Consider the following 27,830-nt stretch of genomic DNA (forward strand, 5'->3'; position numbering starts at 1 on the left):
GGTATACATTGACGACATAAGCCCAGCGTAAACAATCCTCCTTGCTAATTCGACTAATTAATTATTGTATTGTTGATACATACAATAGCAAATACAGTAGTATAGCAGTAGCGCAAACTAAACAGAAAATTTGATTTAATTATAATTTTTTTATTGAGTAAATATTTAGTACTATTCAAAGAAATTGTTAAGAGTTAATAAATCTTTCTTTTCAACGTAAATAAGAATCCCTCTAAAATATCCTTATCGTTAGTTTAATATTGTATAAAAATATTAGAAAATAAAAACAACTGTTTTGAACAAATTTTTTAGATTAAATTTTCGTCCACATCTGTGCCGATATATATTATATAATTTTGGAAATCGTCATATTTACCGCACGCGAATTTGGAGCGCACGTTTTATCAAGTTGTTGTTATTGAACATATAGATACATATAGGTTTCACATATGTGCTCTGTTATTACAGAATTTTCTTGCCTTGTGCAACAACGAGCGCTTATTCTGCTCACAACTCCGTAACCGAACTTACACTGCTATAAACTGCAAACTGGTACAAGCCGCATATTCCAAGCCGTTACCACAAATCCTGCGGCACAACGGTTTTAAGTGCGGTTGACGATCTTTGATTCTCCTGAGACAGAATGTGTACTAAAAAGCCACTTTGTTACTTGCGCGGGTCATACACGTGGTACCGTGGCGTGAAATACGGGTTTTATCTCGCATTACGCCACGAATGAAGCGTTAAATAAATGCGGATAAATAAAAAGCAATATCGGTTAAATTACAACCTTGGGCTCGTTAACCTTGAACTCGGTAAAGAAGTGTATTTTTAAGAACGAATTGAATAACGAACGCAACACTTTGATCGTTAAAAATTTATTTACTTATTTATTTTTACATCTAGGAAACATTATAAAATGCGATGACATGTTTTTAATTTTTTTTTTACCTCCTACGTAAAATATTTATCACTGATACATATTTCTATATATACCGAGCCTAAGAAAAGATATTCAAACTTTTTCATAAAAGAGGAGAGAAATACGTGATATAAAATTTGCAGTGTATTATTTATTTTTCAAAATATATAAATAGAATATATATAGACTTCCAGTGTTCAAGAATAATAAGAATAAGAATATTGGGAATCAATGAGGTAATTCGTGCGCAAATCTCTCAACAAATTTAATAACGATGTCATTCGCAAACAAGTAGTACAGAGATTAAAGACTTTATTACTTTAAAGTCAATGAAAGGATATGCGAATAATATAAAATTTCACATTTATTTTTTCACGAAAAATCACTTTCTTTTCAATTGCACTACTAGAAATAATTAGAAAATAATTTATTAATCGTTTTATAAAAGTAAGCATGAATTAATTGTAAAAAATTATAACGTATGATAAAATAAATTTACCTTCAATAGAAATCTTCAAAATATTTCAAATAACAATATAATATATTAGATGTGTTAAATATTCAACAAGATGTACCTTGTTTTCTAAAAGAAGTCTTTATAATGTCTTTTAAATATCTTTAAGACACATATGTCGAAAAGTATTTATGATGTCTTTTAGACATGTCTGTTGTCTGGCATATTATGATAATTATAACGTTCAAACGTAACAATGATGTAATAAATCATGTCATTGTTATTCGTGCATTAACAGCTCCGTCCACTTGTCAAAGTAACCCAGACTCCGAATTATTTCAGACACGTTCGCGAGCAAAGTGGCCGCCTGCCAGGACAAGTATGCCGACGCGAGTGTGGGCAATGTGACTGGAAGTAACGCGGTAAACGTCTTCCTGGGAATCGGCGTCGCGTGGAGTATCGCCGCCATTTACCGTGCTTGCCACAGCGAACCGTTCCTTGTCGAACCTGGCAAGTAAGTAGTAAAAAGGAATTACAGACATCCATTTTTGTGTGCACAAAAATGCGTAATTTAAGTAAACAGTCTACTTTGCACGAATTCAAATGATAATTTTCAAAAATGTGATAATTAACATTTAAAACATATTTTTCTCAAAACAACTTCTAATACAGTAGATAATAAACAATTATTTTTTCATTTTGTACATATATTATATATTACATTATTTATTATTTATATTATATCATTATTATATTATTATTGTGTTATTTATATTATATTATTATTACTTATATAATATTTTTTATATGTCCAATGTTTTTTATTAAATATACCTCATGATTTATTTTGTACGCTGGTAAATTTACGTCAGTATTTCTGGAGGTACCACTGAATATTTATTTCTCTGAATAGTAATTTCTGTTACCTCGTAATAAAAATATATATTTACGAATGTGTGTACGCGCACGTATTTATATCAGTTAGCAAAATTGATTTTTTGATAATTCACGAGAGCGCGTTTTGAGCGCCGGATATGCCATGATAACACGAGTTAGATTAAGTAAAACGTGACCTCGATAACAAAACACCATTCTCCATTTACGATCACTTTCGTGAAACTATTTCTAAGATATTTGGTTGAAGCACAATGACAGCAACTTTGCCAACATTGCTCTCGCGACGATGACATTTAACACGACTGCCATTGTTCTGCGCTATGAAATTGTGAAATTTCGAAGAAAGTACCCGAGAAATTGGCCATTTATCTACATCAATAGACACTTGACGTAATATTGAAGTGAATATCAGAACTCGGAGTTCGTATAATACTATTAGTACGAAGAGAATGACTATTTCTTTATTTTTTTCAAACATTTTGTACATTGTATTTGTCGGATAATAACGCTGGATAATAACGCTGTTAGAATACTAGGAAACTGTTAAAGAACCTTTATGATATAATTTTTTACTTTACTACGCTACACTGCATTCTATTTCACGAGGATTTCGATGGATTGCCAACCGCGAAATGGAGCATTGTATTTGGTCTCGTATCGGATGATGCTGGGTGTTTCCTAGCAAGAACACGCTACAATACACTTTGTGTTGCATCGCGTACGATACTTGTTGGAACGATTTGAGAGTGTAGACTTAGTTTCTGAGAGAACATTATAAACTTACAATTACTCTGAGAGTGCATTTTAATTCTCTCTTTTTATTGTAATCACTTACATAATATTAATAATATATACTACTTATTGTTATTATTTTTATTATGTCATTATAATCTAGTAAAGCCATACAATATAATTGTATAATTTAATTATTACAGACTTCTCTATTAAAAATAGCACTAAAAAAGTTAGTACACGTTATATATAAAATTCTCTGAATATTGGAAAACACTGAAACATTTTACATGCTTGTACTTGGATTTTTATAGTATTGAGCAGTATTTCACAGTTGAAATACACTCCGTGTTTCACACTGTCGTTCATGTATCTTGCTGAAAAATAGTCTCTTTTACGAAAACCAAATACATGAATATACAAGTAACATCTCCAATCGATTACATATTGCGTCTAAACAATTTCGTTAAATAATGCGATTTGTTGCGAAATAATTAATTTTTAAATAGAACACATCTTTTGTTAGGAACATAATTTTACTTTTATTACAAAACACAAAAATACTTGTTTTTATTACCTGAAAATTTTATTTATTACAATCAAGGTGAAACAATGAATTATAGATTTTTTTCTTTCAGTTTAAAACTGACTTTTAGTATAAGATTATTATGTTTTCCTTAATAACTGATATTTTACTTTACAATAAACTCTAGTTTTCAAGAAAATGTAACGTTCTCTCGTTTTTTTATATTTTAGAAAATGCATTCTCTTTGTCTTAGAATAAGATTAGATGAGGCAATGTTTCTGCTTGAAGTTAAAATATCATGACAATTTATTAAGAATAACAGATTGTTTAGATTGTGCACGAATGTACACACAGGTGTGTTTTAAGATGTAATCTATTGCTATGGACACAGGTTGTACCATAATGGCTGCGATCAAATTTGCAAGTGCTCAGCCGTTGATTGACTTTCAATGATAGTTTTGACCAAATTGGAATTGGAGATGAATCTGTGGTTGCACCAGAAAAGTTCACTCCATTTTCATGAAGACAGTTTCAAAAGCTTAAATGTTGAATTCTTGAAAGTAAGGACAGAAAATATCTTTTGATCTTTTTTCTTGCTAAGTTTTTGAAAATTGATAAATTTTTATATAAATTTGATAAATGTAAGTACATCATTTCGAAAGATATTTCGAAAATTTTTTTTATAATGACCAATTGAAACATTGAGAACTTCAATTTTCAAAAATCTCTGCCTTCAAATAATATTGTTTTAAAAATATGAAAGACAAAAATTTGAATAATTTCTTGATGAAAAAGAATTCAATGTTTACCTTGCAAAGCTGAGGTCAAAATCAATACAGTTGACGCCAAAATCCATTTAATTTATTTTGAATGAATGGAATTATATACTTTTTTAATTTCAAGGAACCAAAATGACATAATATATAATAAAGAATGTGTATGCGTATATTAAGTTTATTTTAATAATAATTTATTATTAAAATAATATTTTGATGATAAATAAATTTATTTACTTTAATAATAAATTAATTTCGAGATTATATATATATAGCTGACGATGCTTCTGTTGGATCCACTTAATTACATTTTTCATATTACAGCTGTTAATTTTAATTTATTATATATATATATATATATGTATATAAAATAAATAAATATATATATATATATATATATATATATAAAATAAATGTTGTATATGAAAGCTGTAATATGAAAAATGTAATTAAGTGGATCCAACAGAAGCATCGTCAGCTCCCGAGAGCTAATTTCATAGGTTGCTTGCTCGCGTCTTTATACAAAAATCGCAGATGCAACTTTGCTTCCTACATTGCATAATTATATCTGAATGACTTTTTTTTATGACACAGTTTGGCCTTCTCCGTCACCTTGTTCTGTAGCGAGGCTTGCTTCGTGATCGTGGTGCTGTTGGTGAGACGAGTCAAGTCGATCGGCGGTGAATTGGGCGGACCTTTTATACCGAAACTCATCACGTCCGTGTTCCTGTTCTCCCTTTGGCTGCTCTATCTCATCATGTCCACCCTTGAGGCCTACGGCGTGATCCAGGGTTTCTAAACCAAGGCCAATGCAACGCCATGTCGGCCTATCCACTGCGTATATCTTAGCTCTGGCGTCCGCCAAGACACGTGCTCAACGAAACTATTAACCGGTGAATACGAAAAGAAATCTCTAATTCTTTCAATTGTAGTTTTTTAATTATTTATCATGTACTTAATATGTATCAAAATTATTAAGTAGTGCAGTGCAAATAATTTATAATTTCATAGTGTTGATCCGATCCTTCCATCCGTCTGTAATGCTGATTCTACAATGAGTCAGCAGTTGGTAGTCCTAAGTCTTATCAGTGAAGTTGACTAATAGCCAACTTGTACAACTGATGTTGATTGAGACTAAGACTTCCAACTACAGACTCATTGTAGAATCAGCATAAGATTTCTTAGAAACGGCTTAATTTTTTCCGCTTTTGGTAATAGATAAGTACTCAAAGACTTTAGTTCCACTGAGGCAAAATATAAATCAAATCAGACCGTAATTAGATCGAAGATCAACCTAAATGACACAAAGTCTAAAATTGTGACGTCTTTAAGTCGTCTTTTAGACGCAAAAAACGTCTTATAACGATTTCAGACACTTTTTGTTATCTAGGAAAATTAATGAGATTTTCAGTATTATAAAAAGAAGCTCAAAATGATTTTAAAAGGTACAATGAACTATATAATACAATGAACTATATAATATTGTACTATATAATACAACATTTTTAACGAAGCTTTCAATAGTAATAGATTTTTCGCTGTACTACTTATAATTAGTTACCGTTGCAGAATGTTTTATTATGTCATTTTTAAAAATTAAAAAATAGAAACTACGTTATTATATTATATTGTATACAGGGTGTTTGGAAAATAATGATAAATCTTTTGCATGGGGATAGAATGAACTAAACTGAGAAGAAAAGTCCTCTATCATTTTGCATATTTGCAATAGTTAACAAGATATTAATTGCTAAATATTGCCGAAAATTGGTCTTCAATAATTTTTTACTCAAGTATCAACTTTACAGAAAAACTGCAAGAGACGAAAATTGTTTATTTTTTTCTCATAGAACTCTAAGAACTTTTTTAGAATTTTTTCAGAATTTTAAATATCTACGAATTGATTTGAATGTATCAAGTGATGTCATAAAAACTGGACATGAAAAGTTATTTATGACGGCAATCATTTATTATATTTCATCTTAACTAGAGACGTTTCATAATAAGTCCGCAGAATATTAATATTATGAATTAATAAATTATTATTAATAATAATTAATAATAATTAATTTAGTTACATTATTTGTGTAATAAATTCATGTAAAAGAGGAATATTATTATCGATACATATATAGATAACTTTTCATGTGCAGTTTTTATGATATTACTATTAACATATTCAAATCAATTCAAAAAAATCATTTCGTAGATATTTTGAAAATTGAAAATATGCTTATATTGCTATTTCATGACTCAAATATTTTATTCAACGTATAAAATAATTCAACATGTATATAAAATAAACGATAATATATTTTTTATATCAATATTTTATTAATTCACAATGCCTATTAATAAAGTTATATTAGGATATGCTTATATAAAATTAGGAAGGTATAATGATATCAGTTGTTATCATAAACGTGAAAATAAGATCTAATTTAATTACATTTTCATTATGAGAAGAGAGATCAGCAATTACGTTTCTTCATTGTTTTATGACTAATCGATCGTCTTTTACGATTGAGCTATGTGAATACTGCCAAAGCATTAGCAAAATTTTATAGAAAACAGGAGCAATGAAAAAGCAATTAAATGATTAAATGGAACGTTTCGTTTATGGAAAAAAATTAGTTACTTTCTAATAAAGATACAAAACATTCTGTGCTTATGCAATATTTAATTTATATCATTTTTTGGTCATGATAAAAATCTTGATCTTATTCTTAGATCTGAGATTGAGATTTTTATCATGACCAAAAAATGACATAGTAAATTCATCAATATGACGTCAAATTGACATGATTTTTGATTTTCTTGTTCTCCTTGGGATATCTTCTATTTCTACTGAAAAAAAAAAAATCATAATTATCAAATACTTTTCTTTCAATGTATTTAATAATTATTCTTAATTATTTTAATTATATCTTAATCTGAATTAATTCTCTTTGCACTTTTTTTTGATGTAACATAATATGATTAAAAAAATTTTTCTCAACCTTGTAAACCGTTACATTTTTTAAACGGTTCTCGATTTTGATTACAGGACACAGAAACGGTCTCGGGACGATACGATTTCGCGAAGAACGAACTTTAATTGTGCCAGAAACTCACATAAGTTCATCCTCTGAGACGATTAACAACGAACATGTCGCGTGACGTATTAAATGGATCTGTGTATGTATATGTATGTATGTATAGGTATCTGAGAACATGGGAGTGCTTGCGCGAGAGAGAGAGAGAGAGAGAGAGAGAGAGAGAGAGAGTGTCCAGTAAAAAGAAGAAAGCAAATCGATGGAGAAAAGGACAAGCGACGAAGGGAAAAGAAAAAAACTAACGACAAGAAGAGAAGTGCGCGTGCGAGAAAAAAATGTGAGCTTGCCTTAAAATAATTCAAAGGAAGAAAGAAGTAAGTGCGTTCTAGTCATGTCATATTCCCCGCAAAAGAAAAACATTTGGCTGTTATAAAAAAAGAAAAAAAAAGAAAAAAGAAAATGGAGAAGAAGGGTGAAAAAATATAGATAGTATACGTATGTCTGATCAGATCGCAGGTACACGCATATGTGTACATATTGTATTTATTTAATTCTACAGAAGAAATACACAAGTTTCTATATGGTAATTTAGTAGCGAATTGTATTGCAATTCTTTCTTTTCTCAGTCGGAAAAATTGACATCGGTAATTTTATATACGCGTACATGTTACTAAACGATACGTTACTTTTATCGAGGAAAATTTGATGTCGGATCGATCGTCGCGAGGATCTCGCAGGGAGGAGAGAAAAGTGCGCAAGCACCTGAGCAGAAACTGAACAACAACTGTTGGACACGGTTGTGCAATATACCAAATGTCTGTCAGTGACTTTTATTCATTGCCATTTTGTAAATTTTTTAATATTTATTTCTGATATTATATACTAGACGAAATTGCTAGAGTTCACTAGAAATATACGTTTCATCTTAATCTCGTCTGAGCGTACTATATTTTATTATATATTAGATTTACTACGATTTCAACGAAACAGTTAAACGTACAACGTGCATCCAAAAGTTCGAAAAAAAGAGAAAAAACTGCTATCGATCGGATATTGCATGACTGCGTCGAATTTTTGTAATAGAATTGAAGAACATAGTGCATTTTTATCATTGCAATAATTGCATAGCTATGAAATGCGTATGGAGGCCACATGCTTGTGAAACTAGTCGAGTTTATTACACAAGAAACACATAAAGTCAAGAGAAAGTTAAAATGACTTTATTTGGACGTTATGAAGGTTAAAATGATGATTTTTGATTAAAAAATATAACTGTTTATTGATGTTAAAAATTAAGATAAAGTTATTTTGATTTTTTGTTGACTTTTATGTGTTCCTTGGGTATTTTGATGCTGATTTTGGTTGCTACTGATGAGGGTTGCCAGAAAGAAATGAATAAACCGACGAACAACTTGCCAGCGCGAGTAAATAGGGATTCGTTCCAAAGTGGCGAAATTGCATTTTTAATAAAAGTATTTAGCGAAAAGTTTCTTTTTTATACGAACGCAATGTAGCAGAAACTAATAGCTAATTTAAGTTTCAAGCCGCAGATAAGACGTGGCATTGCTAGTAAAATCTAGAATCTTAGGCAATCCTATTGACGATTGATAAACGTCTCTCAGCGTTTATTGTAAAATGCTTATATTTATATTTTTTCGTTAAACTGTAATTTTATATAGAAGGCGTGAATTTTTTTTTAGTAAGAATCGGCATTAGAATAAAGCTTGCGACATGTGCCATTCAAAATTGAATAGATGCATAATTTGTAGAATATTTATAAGCGATAATACTAATTATGTTGTCATAATTCGTTTATTATTATAACTATTGATCAAACACTCTATTTAATTTCCTCCATCACAGATCATTGGCTCCTATAAATGACAGTTTCAATTAAGGTGTGCATAATTAAGGTGCCACACTGTTTATTTAATCTCAAAGTAGCAATTAGGATAATCATGTACTAAATCCCAATAGCGGATCCAAAAATTTGTCAAGGGAATGCAAATTTTTGTTTGAAGTCAAATATAAAAAGACAAATTAAATTATTACTTTTATATATATATATATATATATATATATATATATATATATATACTAGGAGTTTCTTAATTTATTCTTAAAAAAATATTTTTAAAATATTAAAATTGCGATTAAGCATTTCAGAAATATTTAAAAAATATATAACCCTTGTTATGAACATACTCTTTGAACGTTTTTGTGCTAACATGTCTTATCTCACACATCATCGTTAACATTATTATACATAATCTGAAATGTTAGATTTGAGTATTTTGTTAGATACGACACACAGCATTATTATTTTATGAATATATATTAACGATACTTTTGCTTCGCATCGCATCATTTATATTAAATTTATATGTCATCGATTTTATTTTTATTTTTACTGAGGAAGACCCAATTGAAAGGGTTGAAACGTTTGTCAAGAATATTTTTCTCAAGAATAAAGTATATGATTTTACACACGCCTAACTTGTGTTGGCTCGCATTGGCTGATTTACATCTGTACTTACTATGAATATTTTTAAAAAGAAGGACTCTAAAGGAGAGAGGGGGCTATGATCTAAATTATTATTAATTTCTTAAGCAAAATAGGAAATAAAGTTTTTGTTATGGATTTTGTTCTTCTCTCTCTCAGAAACTTGGAAAATACGCGAATGTCTAAGAGACTGACACACAAGAAAGGCATCTTAATAAAAAAGACTAAGTGTGTAACGTTTATAAAATTTTAGACGTTTTTCTCGTTTGCATGATTCATTTTGCATAAATGCTATTCGAGAGGGATTTTGAGATCGTCGTCAATCAGAGCAGCACAAATCATTAGCAGACTTGATAACCGTCTCGTCAACAAGATCGCGTTATGGAATACCAGGAGAAACATATTTACTATTAAGAATAGTTATAGAAAGTGCGAAAAACATTAAATTAGTCTTACCTTCGCGAGTTGTATCGCGGCCTTCGTTCGAATGTAAATTACATTTGCCTTTGAAAATTACAGTGCGAAAAGTCATCTTTTTTTTTATCAATGCATTTTCTAATTTCAGAACATTGAATTTTCGTCCAAATAATTAATTTTGTTCATGATATTTTTTTCTAAACGAAAATTCAAATATTTTGAAGTTATAATAAGTTTATAACATATGCATTGAAGATTAAAGAGATTTGAAATTGAAGATTATAATTTGATCAATCAGATAAATTTAATGTTAATCCATTTCGTTTGATTGGTTGAATTCTACAATGAACAAAAATTTATTAAATCTTAATACATATTTCTTTGAAGAAGTAAATTTAAGATTTAGTAAATTTTTTTCAGTGTGCTCCAATTCGCAATCTTCAATTTCCAATTTGTAGTTTGTAATACACGTTTTAGACGGAGAAATACGATTCTTCGCGGTATGTTATTTTTGAAGAAGAAATGTAAAGTCCTCATCAAGATTGAGATTAACTATTGGCTCACACTGCCTTTGATCGAGGGTCGCACTCAACGCGAGGCAACCGATTATACAACAGTTATGAGGATTATTATCAAGCAGACTACCCTGACATCCATTTATAAATAGAATATTGAAAAAATTTACTAAGTTTTAATAAATATTTGTTTTAATAGCACTAACTAAATATTTATTTATAGTAAATAAATATTTAGTCAATTAACAAAATGATACTTAAACTAAATGGTTTTTGTATCGAGTAGATATGTGTTTACATTTAGAGTAAATATTTAATAGTACTATTCAAACAAATAACAAAATTCAGTACATTTTTTTCAATGAATGACTCCCAATAATACATCGCTTCAAAATCACAAACTGAATTCGGAGTACGAGTCAGCACTAATCTTGCAACTACAGAGTTAAATTTTATGTTTATCGTTGTTACGATGAATTTCATATGATTAGAGATTTCGAGGTACGTCTGAACAGGCGTTCGTTCTTAGCGATGTTCTACGAACATAAGCATAGAAAAATACCTCATGAGATTGACAAGATTTGGATATTATTAGTATTTTAGCATTTTATAACCAGCTTTTACGTGTTAGAGGAAGAAATTGTTTCCATTCCCTTTCCCTCCCGCCGACGATTCACCACGAATTTATCTGTGATCTTGAGACGAGGATCACGAGAATGGAAGTTACATGTCGCTTTAAAGGCGACATTACGTCTGAACAAAGCTTACGGGCTGCTACGCAGCATTCAGTATGTACAAATTCACTACACCAGTTTGTTCCTACGAGGAGTATCAATCTAACTTAAAGGGACGTATTAATGACTGCTGCTCATAGTATTATAAAAGCGCGGAGATGAGCAATTGGACGAGCGCACCTATTGAATCGACTGCACTAATGGCGATTAGTGTCAATCCTAATTCTCACAATCTAATTCTGCGTTATAAAATAAAAGCTAGTAATCGAGAAAAAAATAGAGCGAATTGTTACTTCCGGAACATTCAGTGATTGTAAGCGTATTTCTGCTCATTTGCTCGCGAAAGGATTCTCTTATCCTCTCTTTCTCTCTCTTCTTTTATTCTCTTCTCTTCCTTTTATCTTTTTTTCTCTTTCTTCTTCTTCTCTCTTTCTCTCTCTCTCTCTCTCTCTCTCTCTCTCTCTCTCTCTCTCTTTCTCTCTCTCTCTTTTTCTTTCCAATCATATTGGATTATGACATCACATAAAAGATTATATATTGAATTTTCTTGCGGTACGAAGATATTGCACATAAATTGACATAAAAATGTATTTATGGATGCAATATAAACGTTACAAGAACGTTACATTATATTATTTTTCAAAATTTAAACTGTAAATTTTATTTATTATATTTAATGCGCAATATATTATTATATTTGTTATGCTTATGTTATTTATGTGTTGTATAGGATTTAAATAACATTAATCATATTACTATGAGAATTATTTAACAGATACAATATAAGAAAATTACTTATTTTTATTACTAAGTTAGCTTTGCTTACAATTTTTTATTTTCAAGGTTTACTTTATTAAACGTAGAAAGGAAAAGAAGCCATTTATTTCAAAATATAAAGCAAATAAAGAATTTATATAATATCAGAATTTATATGGTATTTAAATTATAAATATGATCTTTTGTGTGATTATGATATCATAACCCAACATGCCTGCGGAATACGTCTAATGTTAATCTGTTCGGAAAATGATATAAAATCATTTTTTATATTTCGTTTTTTTAAATATGAGATTTCTATTATGTTTCGGAAAATTGCTCTCGTTTGATTTGATATTTTAATATGTTTAGCGTGTCCATCGATATCTATTGATATTACATCAAATTAATTAGAAATTAAAGATATTATGATATTGCGAAACTTCCATTAGAACAATTGTTTAGTCAATTTTATATTAATTATATTTTCGCCCAATATTTTCTGCAATTGTATTAGGTGTAGTAAAAAGATGTTAAATTAATTTAACATTAATAATTAAATTAATTAATTTTTTATTATATGATGATTTTTATATAGTTATCATGCAAAAAATTCTCCAATAAATATTTAAATGTAATAAATTATTATATGGCATATCAATGTCTTTGAGGCGGATGAGATAATGTTTATTACAAAAGTTACATACTCGAACGTTGCACATACAAAAACACTCAAATCGACAAATTAAATGTAGTCGTCGCAAATTAATTCAATTATTTTTAATTAATAAAAAATTTATAGGCAACTGAATAATTTTGGAATAATTTTTTTATGTTAAGCTTACAATTATAGAATAATTCAGGATTGAAATTCAAATTGAGACAAAAAACCGATATAGGTTGCGACATCTATAGAAGTATTTTTAAAGATATTTTTGTTAATTGTTCAATACTATAGCGGCGTTAAATTCCGCAATTTTATAAATTGTTAAGCCTGTCAATTATTTTTCTTATTTTGTAGATAATTGTAATACAAAAATAATCATTTTATGTAGGTTTTTTCCAAGTTTCATCAACCCTCACTTTCTTTGGAAAGATATTTAATAATTTTTAATAATTAAGTTGACGACGCCATTATTAAACAAATTGACTTCAACTTTTTAAAAAATTTTATTTACTATATCAATATTATGTTTGGCAACTTTAATTCTTCTAAAATTGTTGATGGATTGTCCTTTTACGTTTTCATTACGAACTTCCTTACTTTTATTATTTTTTACTATTGCCTTAAACTGATAATATTGATTTTATGTTGAATTATTTATTTATTAATCAATTTAAAAAAAAGCTTTTTGATATTATTTAAAATGTTCTATGTAATGTGAATAAAACATTCAGAACAAAATTAAATTAAACTATAACCGATTTTTAGATTTACTAAAAATTACACCTGAAATAAACCTTATAAATATATAACATATAGAATACAGTTCAAAAAGGGTTTTGAAAGAGAGAAAGAAAGGCAAACAAAGAAATGAGCAAGAGAAAGAGATAATATGCTTAATTTATTGTTAAACGATCATAATAAATTAAATGACAAAAGATAATTTAATTCTTATTTTACAATAAGTTCAACGCAGTTAATTATAAAATTATTTAAGTACACTTAACTGATTTTTTACTTTATGACTTGTATAAAAACTGACTTGTTTTGTTTCTAGATTTACCAAACTCGGAATTAATCTTAAAAAAAATCTAACATAAGCCACTTAAAAAAAAACAAACGCTTATAAAAGAAAATGAGGGTAACACACACAGGCACATAAATATTTTATTAATCCGACAATTTGCGATAGTTGTATTATAAATATTTATACGTACAGTAGGACGTATACACAGAGGCACTCATTAGCAAAGCGTTCAAGTGATAAAATAATAAACGAGATTCCGAGCGTGTCTACGAACCTTCGTCGCACGACTGCTCGATCAATCGAACGCTGTTCAACGAGAAAGTTCCGATTACCGGCAGTCATATTAATCTATGAGTAAGCTCGTTGATGCAAATATACGATTCTGATGACCTAAGAGAGTATTCGGAATGCGTAATATATGCGTCAGTAAAAAACCGTCCGTCTCTTTAAATCTCTTTAAGGGTAGGTTGAAAGAATTCTGATATTTCCAATTGATTTCTAGATAGAGATAAATCACCCCATCTTACATTGGCGGATCCAGATTAAGGGGGGTTGGTGCATCACAAAAGAAATTATTTTGAGATTAAATATGGAAAGATAGAGTATTATTATTTAATTATTCTTTCGAAAAAGTATTATTTAAATGCATAAAATGTTTTATTTAAAATTATATTAACACAAAAGAAATAATATAATGCAATCTATGCATTCTTTATATCTAGAGTTTCTTAAAATAAAAAATATTACCGAAATATCAAAATTGTGATTAGTACTACTACTTCAGGAATATTAAAAATATTATGAAACATGTTGCTATAAATATTTCTAAAAAACAGACTCCAAAGGAGAGCCATGTTCTCCGATGGATCTGCCAACGCTGTCTTATTTTCTTAATTATGCTGAGCGAATTATGGCTGTGATTATGATTTTACGCGATACAGATCAAAAGACGAGAGTGTGTGAGAATCGTCGTGCTCTTATTTTTATGGTGAACTTTTTATTTGACGCTTGAACTTGATTTTATCGCACTCGCTGCTGCCAAGCCGGGAAGTAGATGAATGTAAAAATAATCGAGTGTAATCAAAAGTGCTACACGTACCTCAGCGTTCATTGGAGCGTCGTCGACGAAGATTCACCTTGATATGCGATCTCTCTATTTCCGTCTATTCCTCCAGCTTTCTGCATACTCTCTTCTTAACCATTTATCTCTCTCTATTTATCCAATATCTTCTCTCTTCTCCCTATCTATTTCGACTCCCGTCTTCCCGCTGCTCTTCTTCATCCCCCTATTTTCAAATATTTATTCCGATCAAAGGGTTCAGAATGCGCCGAGAATGCAATAAATCTGAATGAACTGTTAACTATAAAACGTTACAACTTAAAGCGCTGACTTTCTGAAACATGAACTTTGCTGTTCTGAATTCTTACTTTTCCCAGTTGTCTCTAACCATATAATAAATTGTATAATAAAATGAAATATAAATGAAAATTAATGACTTTATTGCATAATTGTTAAAGTTGAAGAATTATTATAAAAGACAGTTCCTTCAATTGTATAGTTTAGTTTAATGCTTAGACACGGATTCATACAAATTCGATGTGATCAAAGTGTTTGAAAAGTCTGAAGTAGAAACATGTAAACAAATCTAAACATTTTTTATAGAGGCCGGAATTGATAATTGCATCGATTTATTCAACTGTTCGACAATTTTGATTTCAACGAAGGAAAATTCGAGTAAAAATAATATTTATCGGAAATAGCAACAATTAGGTTTTATATGTTTCTTTTTGGCAATGTTAAATTTTATTTTATTATTTTATTTAAATAGAAATTTGGATATATTTATCTTCAGGTTAAAAAGTTCGAACAATTTAAGTTATAACGATACGAACTTAATTTTAAATAATGAAACATAACTAGATTTACAAAATTTTTTATTTCTAACAAAAAATAATAAAATAAATATATTTCTCAATGACTTAATTTCTCTATTTTTATATGGCAAATATATTGCCAAAGATACATCTTCATTCAAAATGTAAGAATATATTTTACAATAGTTTCCATCTGATTATGTCTATACTTTCTTGATTATGTCTATACTTAACGATATTTTGCATCGCATTGCTTAATATACAAATTATTTTTTTCATATAAAATTATTTAGAAGAGGTGTCTCTGAAATAAAGTATCTATAACATAATATTATTACAGTTGAAAAATATAATTTAAAAAAATTTATAATTAAAATCTTACATTAACTATATATTAATATTTAACTTTTAAATTAATTATTTTAAAATATTTTATTTTAATTTTTGCACCTTGTAAAAGTCCGTTTTTATTAATTTCATTAAAAATAACATTCGTTAATACATTTACAATCTTTTATCCCAAAATTTATAATATAAAAAAGTATTATACAATAGCTAAAACAACTTCTTTCGATTTCAAATGCTAAAATAATTTTAATCTTAATATAATTATATTAAACGTTTATTGAGTAATGTCACACATATTTAACATTTGAAGTATCATTGATTTAAATATTAACACGCGCAATTGAGTCTATGTTAAACATTTATCCGCATTCTAATATATTCTTTTCTCTTCTATAAATTTCTGATCTGATCTGAACTGACTGATAATATATGTATATATATATATATATATATATATATCTAAAGCGTATACGTGCAACACGCTTAAAATCACTGTCTCACAAAAAGAATTCGCAAACGTTTTGTATTTCATATTGAGAATATCCGAGGAATTTCCGCTGTCATTTATCGAAATAGTGATTGAAATAGATCTAATAGATCTCTTGAGATAAACAACAACGTATTTGAGAAATCGCAAAAAAAATCTGGACATATAAATATTTTACAAATATTGTATGTCTTACTTAGAGAGGATTTATAAAACAACAATTTTTTTCAATTGTGAATTATTAAATATTAAACATGAAATTATAAATTAGGTTTGCTTGTATAGCAAAATTTATTTATTTTCTTCGTTATATTTTCTAGTTCAATTTCGATAATTTTCATAATTGTCTCAACTTAAGAACCATTTGTAACTTTTTGCAACAAGGAAATAGTGCAAATATTATCCCGGTAATTTTAATAAATAACATTGGAACCAAATGCATTATTATTAAATATATACATAGTAGAAGACATGCAATTTTGATATACATATATAAAGATATTTCTGTTATTTAAATTTAATTACAAATAAAAATGATATTATAATCACCTAAAAAAATTTTTTTAATAAATGACATTTGCGAAGACGGTGCGAATTACTTAAATTAGTATGAAAAATAAAGTAAACTTCTTTTAAAAGTTATTTTGGATTTATACATACATATACATATAAAGTAAATGAATTATATGGTTTGAGTCATTTTCCCATGTAAATCCGAATTTTATGGAATTACAGACGGGCGTTCGTATTAATTACTTCCAAATCTTCTATTAATTGCTACTTCCTCTTTGACTAAAGAGACTAGAAAGAGAAGAATAAAATGGTCTCTCGCTATTTACATTTACTTAATTACATGGCCATGTAGAGCAAAAAGACGAGTAAAAAGTATATCATGCCTATGTATATGTGTAGTTTCGCGTGTTCATCCGTGAATGTAAATATTGACAATGCAACATATAAGGAGGAAAGTAATAATTAATAGAGAAAGTAACCGGAGGCCTGGCTGTATATCAATTTCCAATGCCTTATTCAAAATAGAAGACAGACTGTCATTTACGCATGGCCAGCCCCGTATTCGATATTCATAAGCACCGATTATGACCGTTTATCAAGGATGTTGAATTCCAGCATTTTGAGAACAACGAATAAAATGACCGTGTAGATATAGGCCAGTATAGACAACTGTTCGCCGCTTTGATTAAGAAGCTGTTGGTTGTTTCATATTGTATGTTTTTTATACTCTTAGTTTTAATACTTTAGAGACTAGTTTTGTTAGAGATAGATACGTGTTGTTTACTTAAAAATTATATGCTATATAAAAGTTATATACATATATTACAAACTTATATATAATAATTATATGTAAATTAAGATATGTATGTCCGCCAAAAATTGACTTAGAAATATAAATAAGTTTTACACACACAAAATTATAACATATACACTCACACTCGCTCCACGTACAAAATTAATTCTTTGTGATGGGATATTAAATGGCCAATTTTACGACTTACATTCTGTCACACAAGAATATATAGAAAGTCAATACAATTAAAGACAAAATCTTTTGTACGATTTGAAAGATTACATTGTTATGTTATTATATTATGTGATATAAATCATAGCATATAATAGCGGTGATGTTACGTTATTACATGTTAAAAATTTAATTAAAAATATAGAGAAATCTTTCCAAATGGAAATTAACAGTTGAAATAGATTTTAGATTAAATAATAATGTATTTTAATGTATTTCAAATTTTACAAAAATTTCGAAAATAATTTACATGTGGAAATATCGTTTGTTTTTGTGTGACAGATTGCATAATAAATATGGAATTATGAACTATTTATATTAACTGTTATTAGATTTCGATCCATGTGAAAATATTTTTTATCTCTGGCGCGATTAAATCGAAATGATTCACGTATTATTTTTGAGGGTGATTTAACGGATGATAAAATAATTTTCTATGAATAACTGATATAATTAAACCAATAATAATTTCCTTTCCAATATTTATTTATATTAATTAATAAAATCTACATACATCAATATAATCAGCGTTCGTGGAATCCAAATTGAATACGATACGCATAATAAGGACCAGTAGAGAACACAACAAAAAACACAACAAAAACAAAAGTCTGAAATAGAAGTTTAAGTGAATAAATTGTTTGCACTTTTTGCTATTATACATATATTATATAAATATGATTTTAGAAGACGTTATTATATAAAAAAGAATCACTAAATTACAAATTATACTAAATATTATTGAAGAGAAACAAAGGAAAGACAATATGATGAAAAAGAAGAATCGAAAGAGAAAAATAGATAATTATAATTATATAATAATAAATATAAAATCAATTAAACAATTTTAATAACGAAAAGTATTATGTTTACATACAATCTTTAAGTATTAAAATTTATAAATATCGTTTCTTTTAACATTTATTTGTAAAAAAATATCAATATATGTTCTAAGAAATATTAAAATAATTTCTCAATATTCTTTTGAGCGATAATTTTACGATTAGTTATCATTTTGAACGTCAGGATATTTCAACAGAATAATTAAAATCGATTGAATATATCGGTATGCGTGAAAATATAAAGAAAAGAAATAAAAATATAAATGTGTGTATTACGTAAATTAAATAATAATAAATTAAACAAACTAAGTAATCTTGAGTAATTAACTAATAATATTTTTTAGTTTATTTTATTAATTAGTTTATATTGTTATGTAAGTATATGGCCCGTTTCTAGCAATGCAAATTAACTTTAATTTCGATTCAACTTATCTCTTTATCTCTTTTTAGTTTTAGTTTTAAAGATTAAAAAAAGACGAAAAGTAAATTGAACTGAGATTAAAATTAATCTGCGTTAGAAACGGGCCTAAGTCAAACAAAATGCAAAAAGTTTAAATAAAAAATGAAAAGTAAAAATGCAAACAAAACATCGATGATTTAAGTGAAGTATTTCACATGACTGATTGAAACTATCAATTTTCTTATTATATTATACACTATTACAGTTTTTCAATACATAAACTAGTTTTCACTTTGGTCCAATTAATTAGTCATTTGTCTACGTGAAAAAGACCAACAATCGCCGGAAAAATTTTCGGACCAAGGATTAACTGATGCGTGATTGTGATTACACATGAATTGTTAAATGTCAATTTTATTTAAGATCGAATGTAAAATTTTGCTTGCATATTTTTAAATTAAATACCAACGAAATTTCTGTATTTTTCAATATTTCCTTTTAATACATTAAAAGTTAAAAAATTAAATTTTAATAAAGATTTTCCAATAATATTTTTTTAATTAAACGTTATAAATTGCGATATTTAAAAAATACATTTAATTAAACAACAATTTGAAAACATTTTTAGCAGGCAATTCATGATAAGTGTATCCTTTTCTTCAATATTTCATATAAAATAAAAAAAAGAGTAGAATTGCCTAAAATAATTATTTATTAAAAAAAAGACATACTAATGAAATTAAAGAAAATGTTTTTATAAGTATAATTTACAAGAATTGTGAAATTTTGTAATTTTATCTTTTACTTTTGTATATTGTCATTTTGGGGCTGGCCGCACTGTTTTTCAAATATCAAATTTATCCATGACAATTTCTGCATTTTACCGTTAAATGTAGATTTTCTACATATTCTTCCTTACTTCTTCTTTCTCCGATTTCACTTTTCTCTTCTCTTACAAACAAGCACACGCACACATCACATGACACACATTACACATGACATGTATAATGCATGTACGTATTCTATAACTAATCTATATTCCATACTATCGTATGAAGGATACCTCATACTCTATGCTATTGTTCAATCTATCATCCTATCTTTACTGTCTTTACATGTCTCTAACGACGTAAACGATATTGTTAGCAAACAAAGGTATTTATGATTATTGCTCCCTTGCGAAGGAGGGATAAAAGTGGCAGAAGTAAAAATATGAAAGATTTAGAGCCGGAATGGACCAATTTCATAAAACTTGTTTTTAAATATTACGTTGTCGTTGAAGTATTAGTATTTCACTGATACTAATGCTTTATTAGTACTCTCCGGTACAAATAATGATATTAATACTAGTCGCATTAAAACTAGTAGTGTGCAGTCTGTAATAGTATTGATATTAATAATATAATTAATATTAGTACTTACTGATAATTACTTACTGAGAATTACTTCATTTCGGTTATAAATATTATTATCACTTTACTAGTAAGGTACTAGTATTTAAATTATCATTAATAAACAAATAAATATTATTAATACTTTATTAATTTTTATACTATAATGCTAGTATTTGATACTGATATTTATATTTTTTTTTATTTTTTATTAAGATTCAACTAGTATTTTCTATTAATATTTATTAAAATTAACAACGTATATTCATGGAACATTTATTCTCTTCACGAGATAAATCGTCAAACAGCATTTTATTCTATGTTTATATTACTCATTTCATCTTTCCTCTTTTTCTTTCCTTTTTCTCTCTCCTCTTCCTTTCCTCTCTCTCTCTCTCTCTCTCTCTCTCTCTCTCTTCTCTCACGGGATTGTATTACTATACATACACAATATATACTTGATGCAATATGCTGGTCTTGAATATTCTGTTGATACTAGTATTTTACTAGTAGTCATTAGAGTGCCAGGAGAGAGTTAAATATCTTAAAGTTCATCGACTTGGTCCAACTATGCTTTAAACTTTTCGTATACAATTGCGAAGTCCATCTCATCGACGATCTTTATCTATCAAAGGATAAGAATAAATTATGTACGAGATAGTCGGTGTGTTCCTTAGAAAACAGTTCTACAGATTAGAATTAAGAGATTAAAAGGTGGTTTCACGAACGGTGAAAACGTGCGGTGTGTACATCGCTTCACTGTAAAACTGCTTTTAAAGTTTAATATAGTGAACTGTTTTATAATGGGAAATAAACGAAGCTATCGTGCTACACCACGAATATCATAATTTATAATCAGTATAAATGAGTCACTGATACGGATCGTCTCTAATCTAATCTGATCTAATTACAAAACAATTTTTCTGACAAAATTGCGTATTCTATCTTGATTTAACAAGAATCGAGAGACTCATCGCCGGAAGAAAGCAATCTAAATTTAGAAGCATATATTGACGCATAACGTGGTGTAGGATGATCAATTAATTAACGGCTGCATCGGGCAGCAAGCGCAGGACACGCACGTTGTGAGTTTTATACCGTGTAAGTGCGAACATACATACTGCTCGCCAGTAGACATACATACACGTGTATATATGTATTGTTATGTTATTGCCTAATAATTACGAAATAGAACGTTATGAGAATTATAATTCTTATTCTTTCTTTTTCCTCTTGACCAGTCATCTGTTAAAAAAAATTGTTCAATTACGTCAGTATTTTGATTTGATCATGCTTTTGATTTGATCATGCTTTTGAAATAACCGCGATAAATAAAAAAAGTGATTGTGATCAAGAATGATCATATTAATTATATGATATCATTTTATCGGTAAATCAGATTATTATCATAAAGAGTTTTTTATGTCACATTTTGTTGGAATGCGCGATTCGATAATAACGTAAGAGCTTTGACCTATTCGCTATCATATATAAATATATTATATATTATAATATAGAAGAGAACTATGTGTTGTAATTGACAGATTACTTTGTCAATTTGTAATTAATATTTAATAATTCTATTATTTTTTGTTATATTGTACTATATGATTAATATGTGCTAATTTCTTTGAAACTTTGCATTACTATTATCTTTTTTTGATCATGATTAAGTATCCCTACCTTACATTATAACAATCAGTTTCAATCAGGATAGCGATATTGATAACATAGTTATCTCCGTCATGTAAAATTTTAACGCGTCTTTTTTTCATCATTTACAAGAGGACTATGTTAAGAACGACATTATAATATTGAAAAATATTTAAATTGATTGTGATCATCAAGTGCAATTAAGTGGAATCACAAGATTTATTATCTCAGATGTAAGTTTCTTTAATGGATATTGCGATATATTGAGATATATAACATTAATATATTTAAAAAAAAGTTTTAAGAATATTGATTAAATTTCTCACAATTTATTTTTAACAATAAATCAGATAATTTAATAATAATAGAGTTACGCATGGTTCGCACAACTCTTTGACTTCATGTAAGTGATATTATTTTTCCATAAAATTATAATTCTTCGACATAATTATAAAGATTTGATTGTAATTCTTGTATAGCAAATCGAAAAATTTGATGACAAAAATTCGACAAGTGGACAGTTTAATAGTTTGACCATTAATTCATGTATTAAAAAAAAATTTAGACGAAGCAATTAGAGTATTAAATTTATGTCAATATTCTATTTATTTTGGCTCTAGTGAGCACGTCGAATTTGAAGGGACATTACACTCGCGTGGCAAATGTACATATATCCACTAATATATGGGGACCTACAGTTTAACGCCGGATCTAAACGGCGCTGATAATCAAAGATCTCTTAGGGCCGGTTGTTCTATCTTTTGGTAAATTTTACTTATTAGGTAAATCTGGCCATCTGCATATATGATTGGGTAATCTTGCTACTTACCCAACAAGTAAAATTTATCAAAAGGTGGAACAATCGGCTTTAAGTGTACTGATGTGGACTCGAACCGAGCGTCGAAACGTATACATGTATTGACTTTCTTAATAAATTGCATTTAAATTACTTGAACATTCTGTGTTGGCTCATATCGGCATTTACTTATTGTTTTAGATTTAATCACTTGAGCCTATTTCATTTATTAATTTTGATTAATTTTAAAATTTTTATAATACAATGATCACTTTGCTTTAGGCATAAGAAATTTTAGACATATTGAAACATATCCAACTTAATACGAGATGTTAGCGTTTACACATTACATTACATTAATGAGTATCTTCGTGCTTTGGACAAATGGAATGGATAATGAGAAGCTTGCAGATAAAGAATGGTGGGAAACCACATTAATTTATCAAATTTGGCCCAGAGGATTTCAGGACAGTGATGGCGATGGTGAGGGTGATCTAAAGGGTAGGTCACATAAATTTATTGTTGTTACTAATAAAAAATTAAAATAATATTAAAACTTTTCATTTATACAAACAAGTTTGAGAAAAATATTAAAGATATCTTTCTATTAACATATTTCATGCATATATTACTATATTATATACATATATATAATATATGTATATTAATATATAAATATATTAAATTATTTTTAATTATGTATTATATTATGTTTGTGAAGTTATATTATTAATGTAATTTATTTATAGGTATTATTAGCCGACTCGATTATATCACGGATCTTGGAATTGAAACAATTTGTTTGAATCCTATTTATGTTTCACCATTAATCGATTCAGGATATGATGTCTCCAATCATACGGACATTGATCCTCTTTTCGGGAATTTAGATGACTTCGATAATTTGATGCGAGAGGCACACAATCGAGGTATAAAATAGTAAATAATAATTTAATATATAGTTCGAAATTTATACAATACTTACTACAATTTTTCACAACAAAAAAGACATTCAGAAAATTTTTCGTAATTTACATAAATATTGATTATTATACATACGTGTTACATATTCAATGTTTTATATACAATAATTAATTTTTAATCACTATTTACTTGTAATAATTTTATTATTAATCTTTTTAGAATTGAAAGTCATTCTGGATATTATTCCTAATCATTCCAGCGATCAGCACAAATGGTTTCAGTTGTCAGCAAAAAATGTTCAGCCGTATACTGATTATTATATCTGGACCAACGGTAGCATCAATAAAAACGGCAAAAATATTCCACCAAATAATTGGGTACATTTTTCTCAGTTTTTTATATTTTTCCAAATGTAATGTTTAGTGTTTTTTTTAATTAGATTGTGTTTATAAAGATCAATAATTGAAAATTTTTTAAAAATACAATTACATACACGATTTGAGAAAAAAAAAGAGAGATTATTTCTTGATATAGTTAATAAATTTTTTAAATTTAATTTAAATATAATTTATATAAATAATAATTTTAAAAAATTAGATAAAATAAATATATCTTTTTATATCTTTGATACAGAGAAGCACGTATAACGTCATAAATGGTTCTGCATGGTCATGGCACGATGGAAGACAACAATGGTACTATCATAAATTTCATAGTTCTCAGCCAGATCTTAATTTGAGAAACGAGAAAGTGATTAAGGAATTAATGGTAATTCGTAGAGATTATCTTAAAATTAAAATATTTATTTATGTTTTAAAAAATTCAAATTAAACAGTAAAATGTAAATTTAAAAAGATAAAATATAATTCAAATTTTTTGCATAATAATAATTTGTAACTTTTTAAATGACTTTAAAATATTTAAAACAAATTTAAAAGCAATTTAATTATTTAATCGGAATATATTATTAATTTAAACAAAAATTATATTATAAATTTAATTAATTACAATTAACCCGTATATTTTAGAATTTTTATCTTGAATTCTTATTCTTTTTAAAATAATTTATAAATAATTCATTTCTTTAAACAGGATATATTTGACTTTTGGTTAGAAAGAAATGTCGATGGTTTTCGAATTAATGCAGTGCCTTATTTTTTCGAAGACAAAGCCTTAAGAAATGAATCCTTTGTAGGAAGGAATATTTACACTTTTGGTCTTCCTGAAAGCACTGCCCTTCTTTATGTATTTCGTGAACATATTGATAACTGGGTATCGAGAAATAACGCCACATCAAAGTATGATATCTAAAGATTTTTTAATCTTTTATTTTCTTTTATAATAATATTATTAACATATTACATTATAATATTATACATACACACACACACACACACACACACACACACACACACACACACACACACACACACACACACACACACACACACATATATATATGTATGTATGTATGTATATGTGCATAAATTATTAAAATTAATTAACGATTTAATGACATCATCAGATTGTTAATCGCAGAATCATACGATATTTCTGATGATAATTTATTGGCGTATTATGGCAATAATACGCATAAAGGAATTGCACCGTTCAATTTTAAATTTATTACACATATTCGTGACAGTAGTAATGCTACTTATATTAAATACGTCTTAGAGAAATGGCTTAAACTTCTTCCGAAATATACCAAAACTAATTGGGTGGTAAGAATTTTAAATAATAAATTAAATTAATTCTATAAAAACGGAGAAAAATTTTATATTTATATTTTTATATTATATTAATTTATGATTATATCATTTTTGTCTACTTTAAAGAGAAAAATGTTAATTTAAAAAATTAATATATTTTCTCTTTATTTAAATTTAACTTTTATACAAACTTAACTATCTTTTATAAATATAGTTATCAAATCATGACAATTCAAGAGTAGCTTCAAGAATTGGGCTCAACCGAATCGACGGCCTTCACATGCTTAGTCTTCTATTGCCTGGACAAGCATACACATATTATGGTGAAGAAATAGCTATGTTAGACACAAAAATACTTTGGAATAGTACCATTGATCCAATGGGTTGTGCAAGAGGCATAAATGAATACAAATATTTTTCAAGAGATCCAGCTAGAACTCCCATGCAATGGAGTTCCAAAAGTTCAGCTGGTTTCTCTGTAAATGAAACCACATATCTTCCTATTCATCCTAATTATGTTAATAGAAATGTAGAAATTCAACAAAATAGAAAAAGAAGCAATTTGAAAACGTACAAGAAGCTGGCTATTTTAAGGAAACATTCAGTTTTTACAGATGGAGATTATGAATTTGCAAGTTTAAATAATGATCGCGTGTTGGTGTTAAAGAGGTTGATATATACAATATTTATACATAGTAATAGATAATACCTTATCAGCCGAAACAGAATTTTTTAAATTAATTATTTTTTAAATGAAAAATTATAGGTCTTTTAAAAATTATCCAGTGTATTTTATCGTAATTAATTTGGGTCTACGACAAGAGAAAATTAATTTGACTTCAATTCATGCTAATTTGGAAAATACTTTAAATATTATTGTGGCTTCTAGCAATGCAATTCGCGTCACGTAAGTTGTGCAGAATATTAATGCAAAATAATGTATAAAACAGCTTATACAAAATTTCTTATCAATCTTATAATGATGTACTTTATTAAAAAGAAAGTAACAATTAAGTCTTTAAAGATTATCAATAAGTTAATGAATTTTATTACTTCAAAGCATAAACATAATCAAAGAAAAAATTCAGTATATGATAGAGTTATAAATCACCTTGTTTAATCGTATTTCAGAGGTACTGTTCCGTGGGCTAATTTTATATTAACAGCAAATGCTGCGGTTGTATTAAAAAGCGGAGAAGGACAAGAACAAACCACAACCAAACCAGGTATTACCATAAGTATTTGTTTTTAATATTTTAACATAAATAAATAAAATATATATATAAATTTATTTACATATTAGAATAAATACTTATTTATATTAATAATTAATAATTCTATCAGTATAATTACTTATTCTTATACTTATTATCAGCATTATTACTTATTAAAAATATCATTTTAGCAACAGAAGAAGGTACTGTTTCCACTGAAAATGCAACAACTTCAACAACTAAGGTAACCACTACTGAAAAATCTACAACCGAAAGTACGACGAAAAAAGAAGAAGAAAATTCCACAACAGAATCAGACAATGCAATTTTAAGTTGCGCTCCTGCATTCTTGTTAATAATAAGCAGTATTGTAATATCGTACAAATTTTAAAAATATCTAAGAGCCGATACAATAGAATGTTAGATATAAGCTTAATCAGTCTGGATACATTTTTAATAATAGAATGTTTTATGTGTATAGAATGTTTTATATCTTTTATTCATAGATATATGTATAATATATTGACTATTTAATTTAATATAATGTAAGTATCAACTAATAATTAATTAATAATAATTAAATTCTTGACAAAGAATGTGATTTTTTACAAATTTTTATGAACTTTAATTGATATCTCGGTTTAATCTCTTTATGTACTTCTTCCAGCCATCGTATTTATTACGATGTATTTA

At 27.7% G+C, this 27,830-nt stretch overlaps 2 protein-coding genes across 4 annotated transcripts in view; both read left to right on the plus strand.

The window, feature by feature from the left end:
• Positions 1-22,049, plus strand: part of Calx (sodium/calcium exchanger 3) — an 80,909-nt gene extending 58,860 nt beyond the window's left edge. For all 3 annotated transcript variants that reach the window (XM_087415200.1, XM_011067806.2, XM_011067807.2), the window contains exons 7-9: positions 1,719-1,890; positions 4,902-5,200; positions 7,354-22,049. In XM_087415200.1, the coding sequence (XP_087271326.1) occupies positions 1,719-1,890; positions 4,902-5,106 (377 nt within the window). In that variant the 3' untranslated portion in view covers positions 5,107-5,200; positions 7,354-22,049. The remainder of the gene's footprint in view (positions 1-1,718; positions 1,891-4,901; positions 5,201-7,353) is intronic.
• Positions 22,050-22,179: 130 nt separating this feature from the next.
• LOC105153138 (maltase A3) lies at positions 22,180-27,733 on the plus strand. Its single transcript, XM_087415205.1, has 10 exons — positions 22,180-23,788; positions 24,037-24,216; positions 24,431-24,588; positions 24,845-24,979; positions 25,304-25,509; positions 25,737-25,935; positions 26,138-26,592; positions 26,690-26,830; positions 27,055-27,149; positions 27,329-27,733. Exons 1-10 carry the CDS (start codon positions 23,617-23,619, stop codon positions 27,526-27,528), a joined length of 1,941 nt encoding a protein of 646 aa, XP_087271331.1. The 5' UTR covers positions 22,180-23,616; the 3' UTR covers positions 27,529-27,733.
• The last annotated feature ends 97 nt before the right edge of the window (positions 27,734-27,830 follow it).

This window comes from Acromyrmex echinatior, chromosome 17 (assembly GCF_024713525.1).
Source record: "Acromyrmex echinatior isolate Ae372 chromosome 17, ASM2471352v2, whole genome shotgun sequence".
In the NCBI taxonomy this organism is placed as follows: Eukaryota; Metazoa; Arthropoda; class Insecta; order Hymenoptera; family Formicidae; genus Acromyrmex; species Acromyrmex echinatior.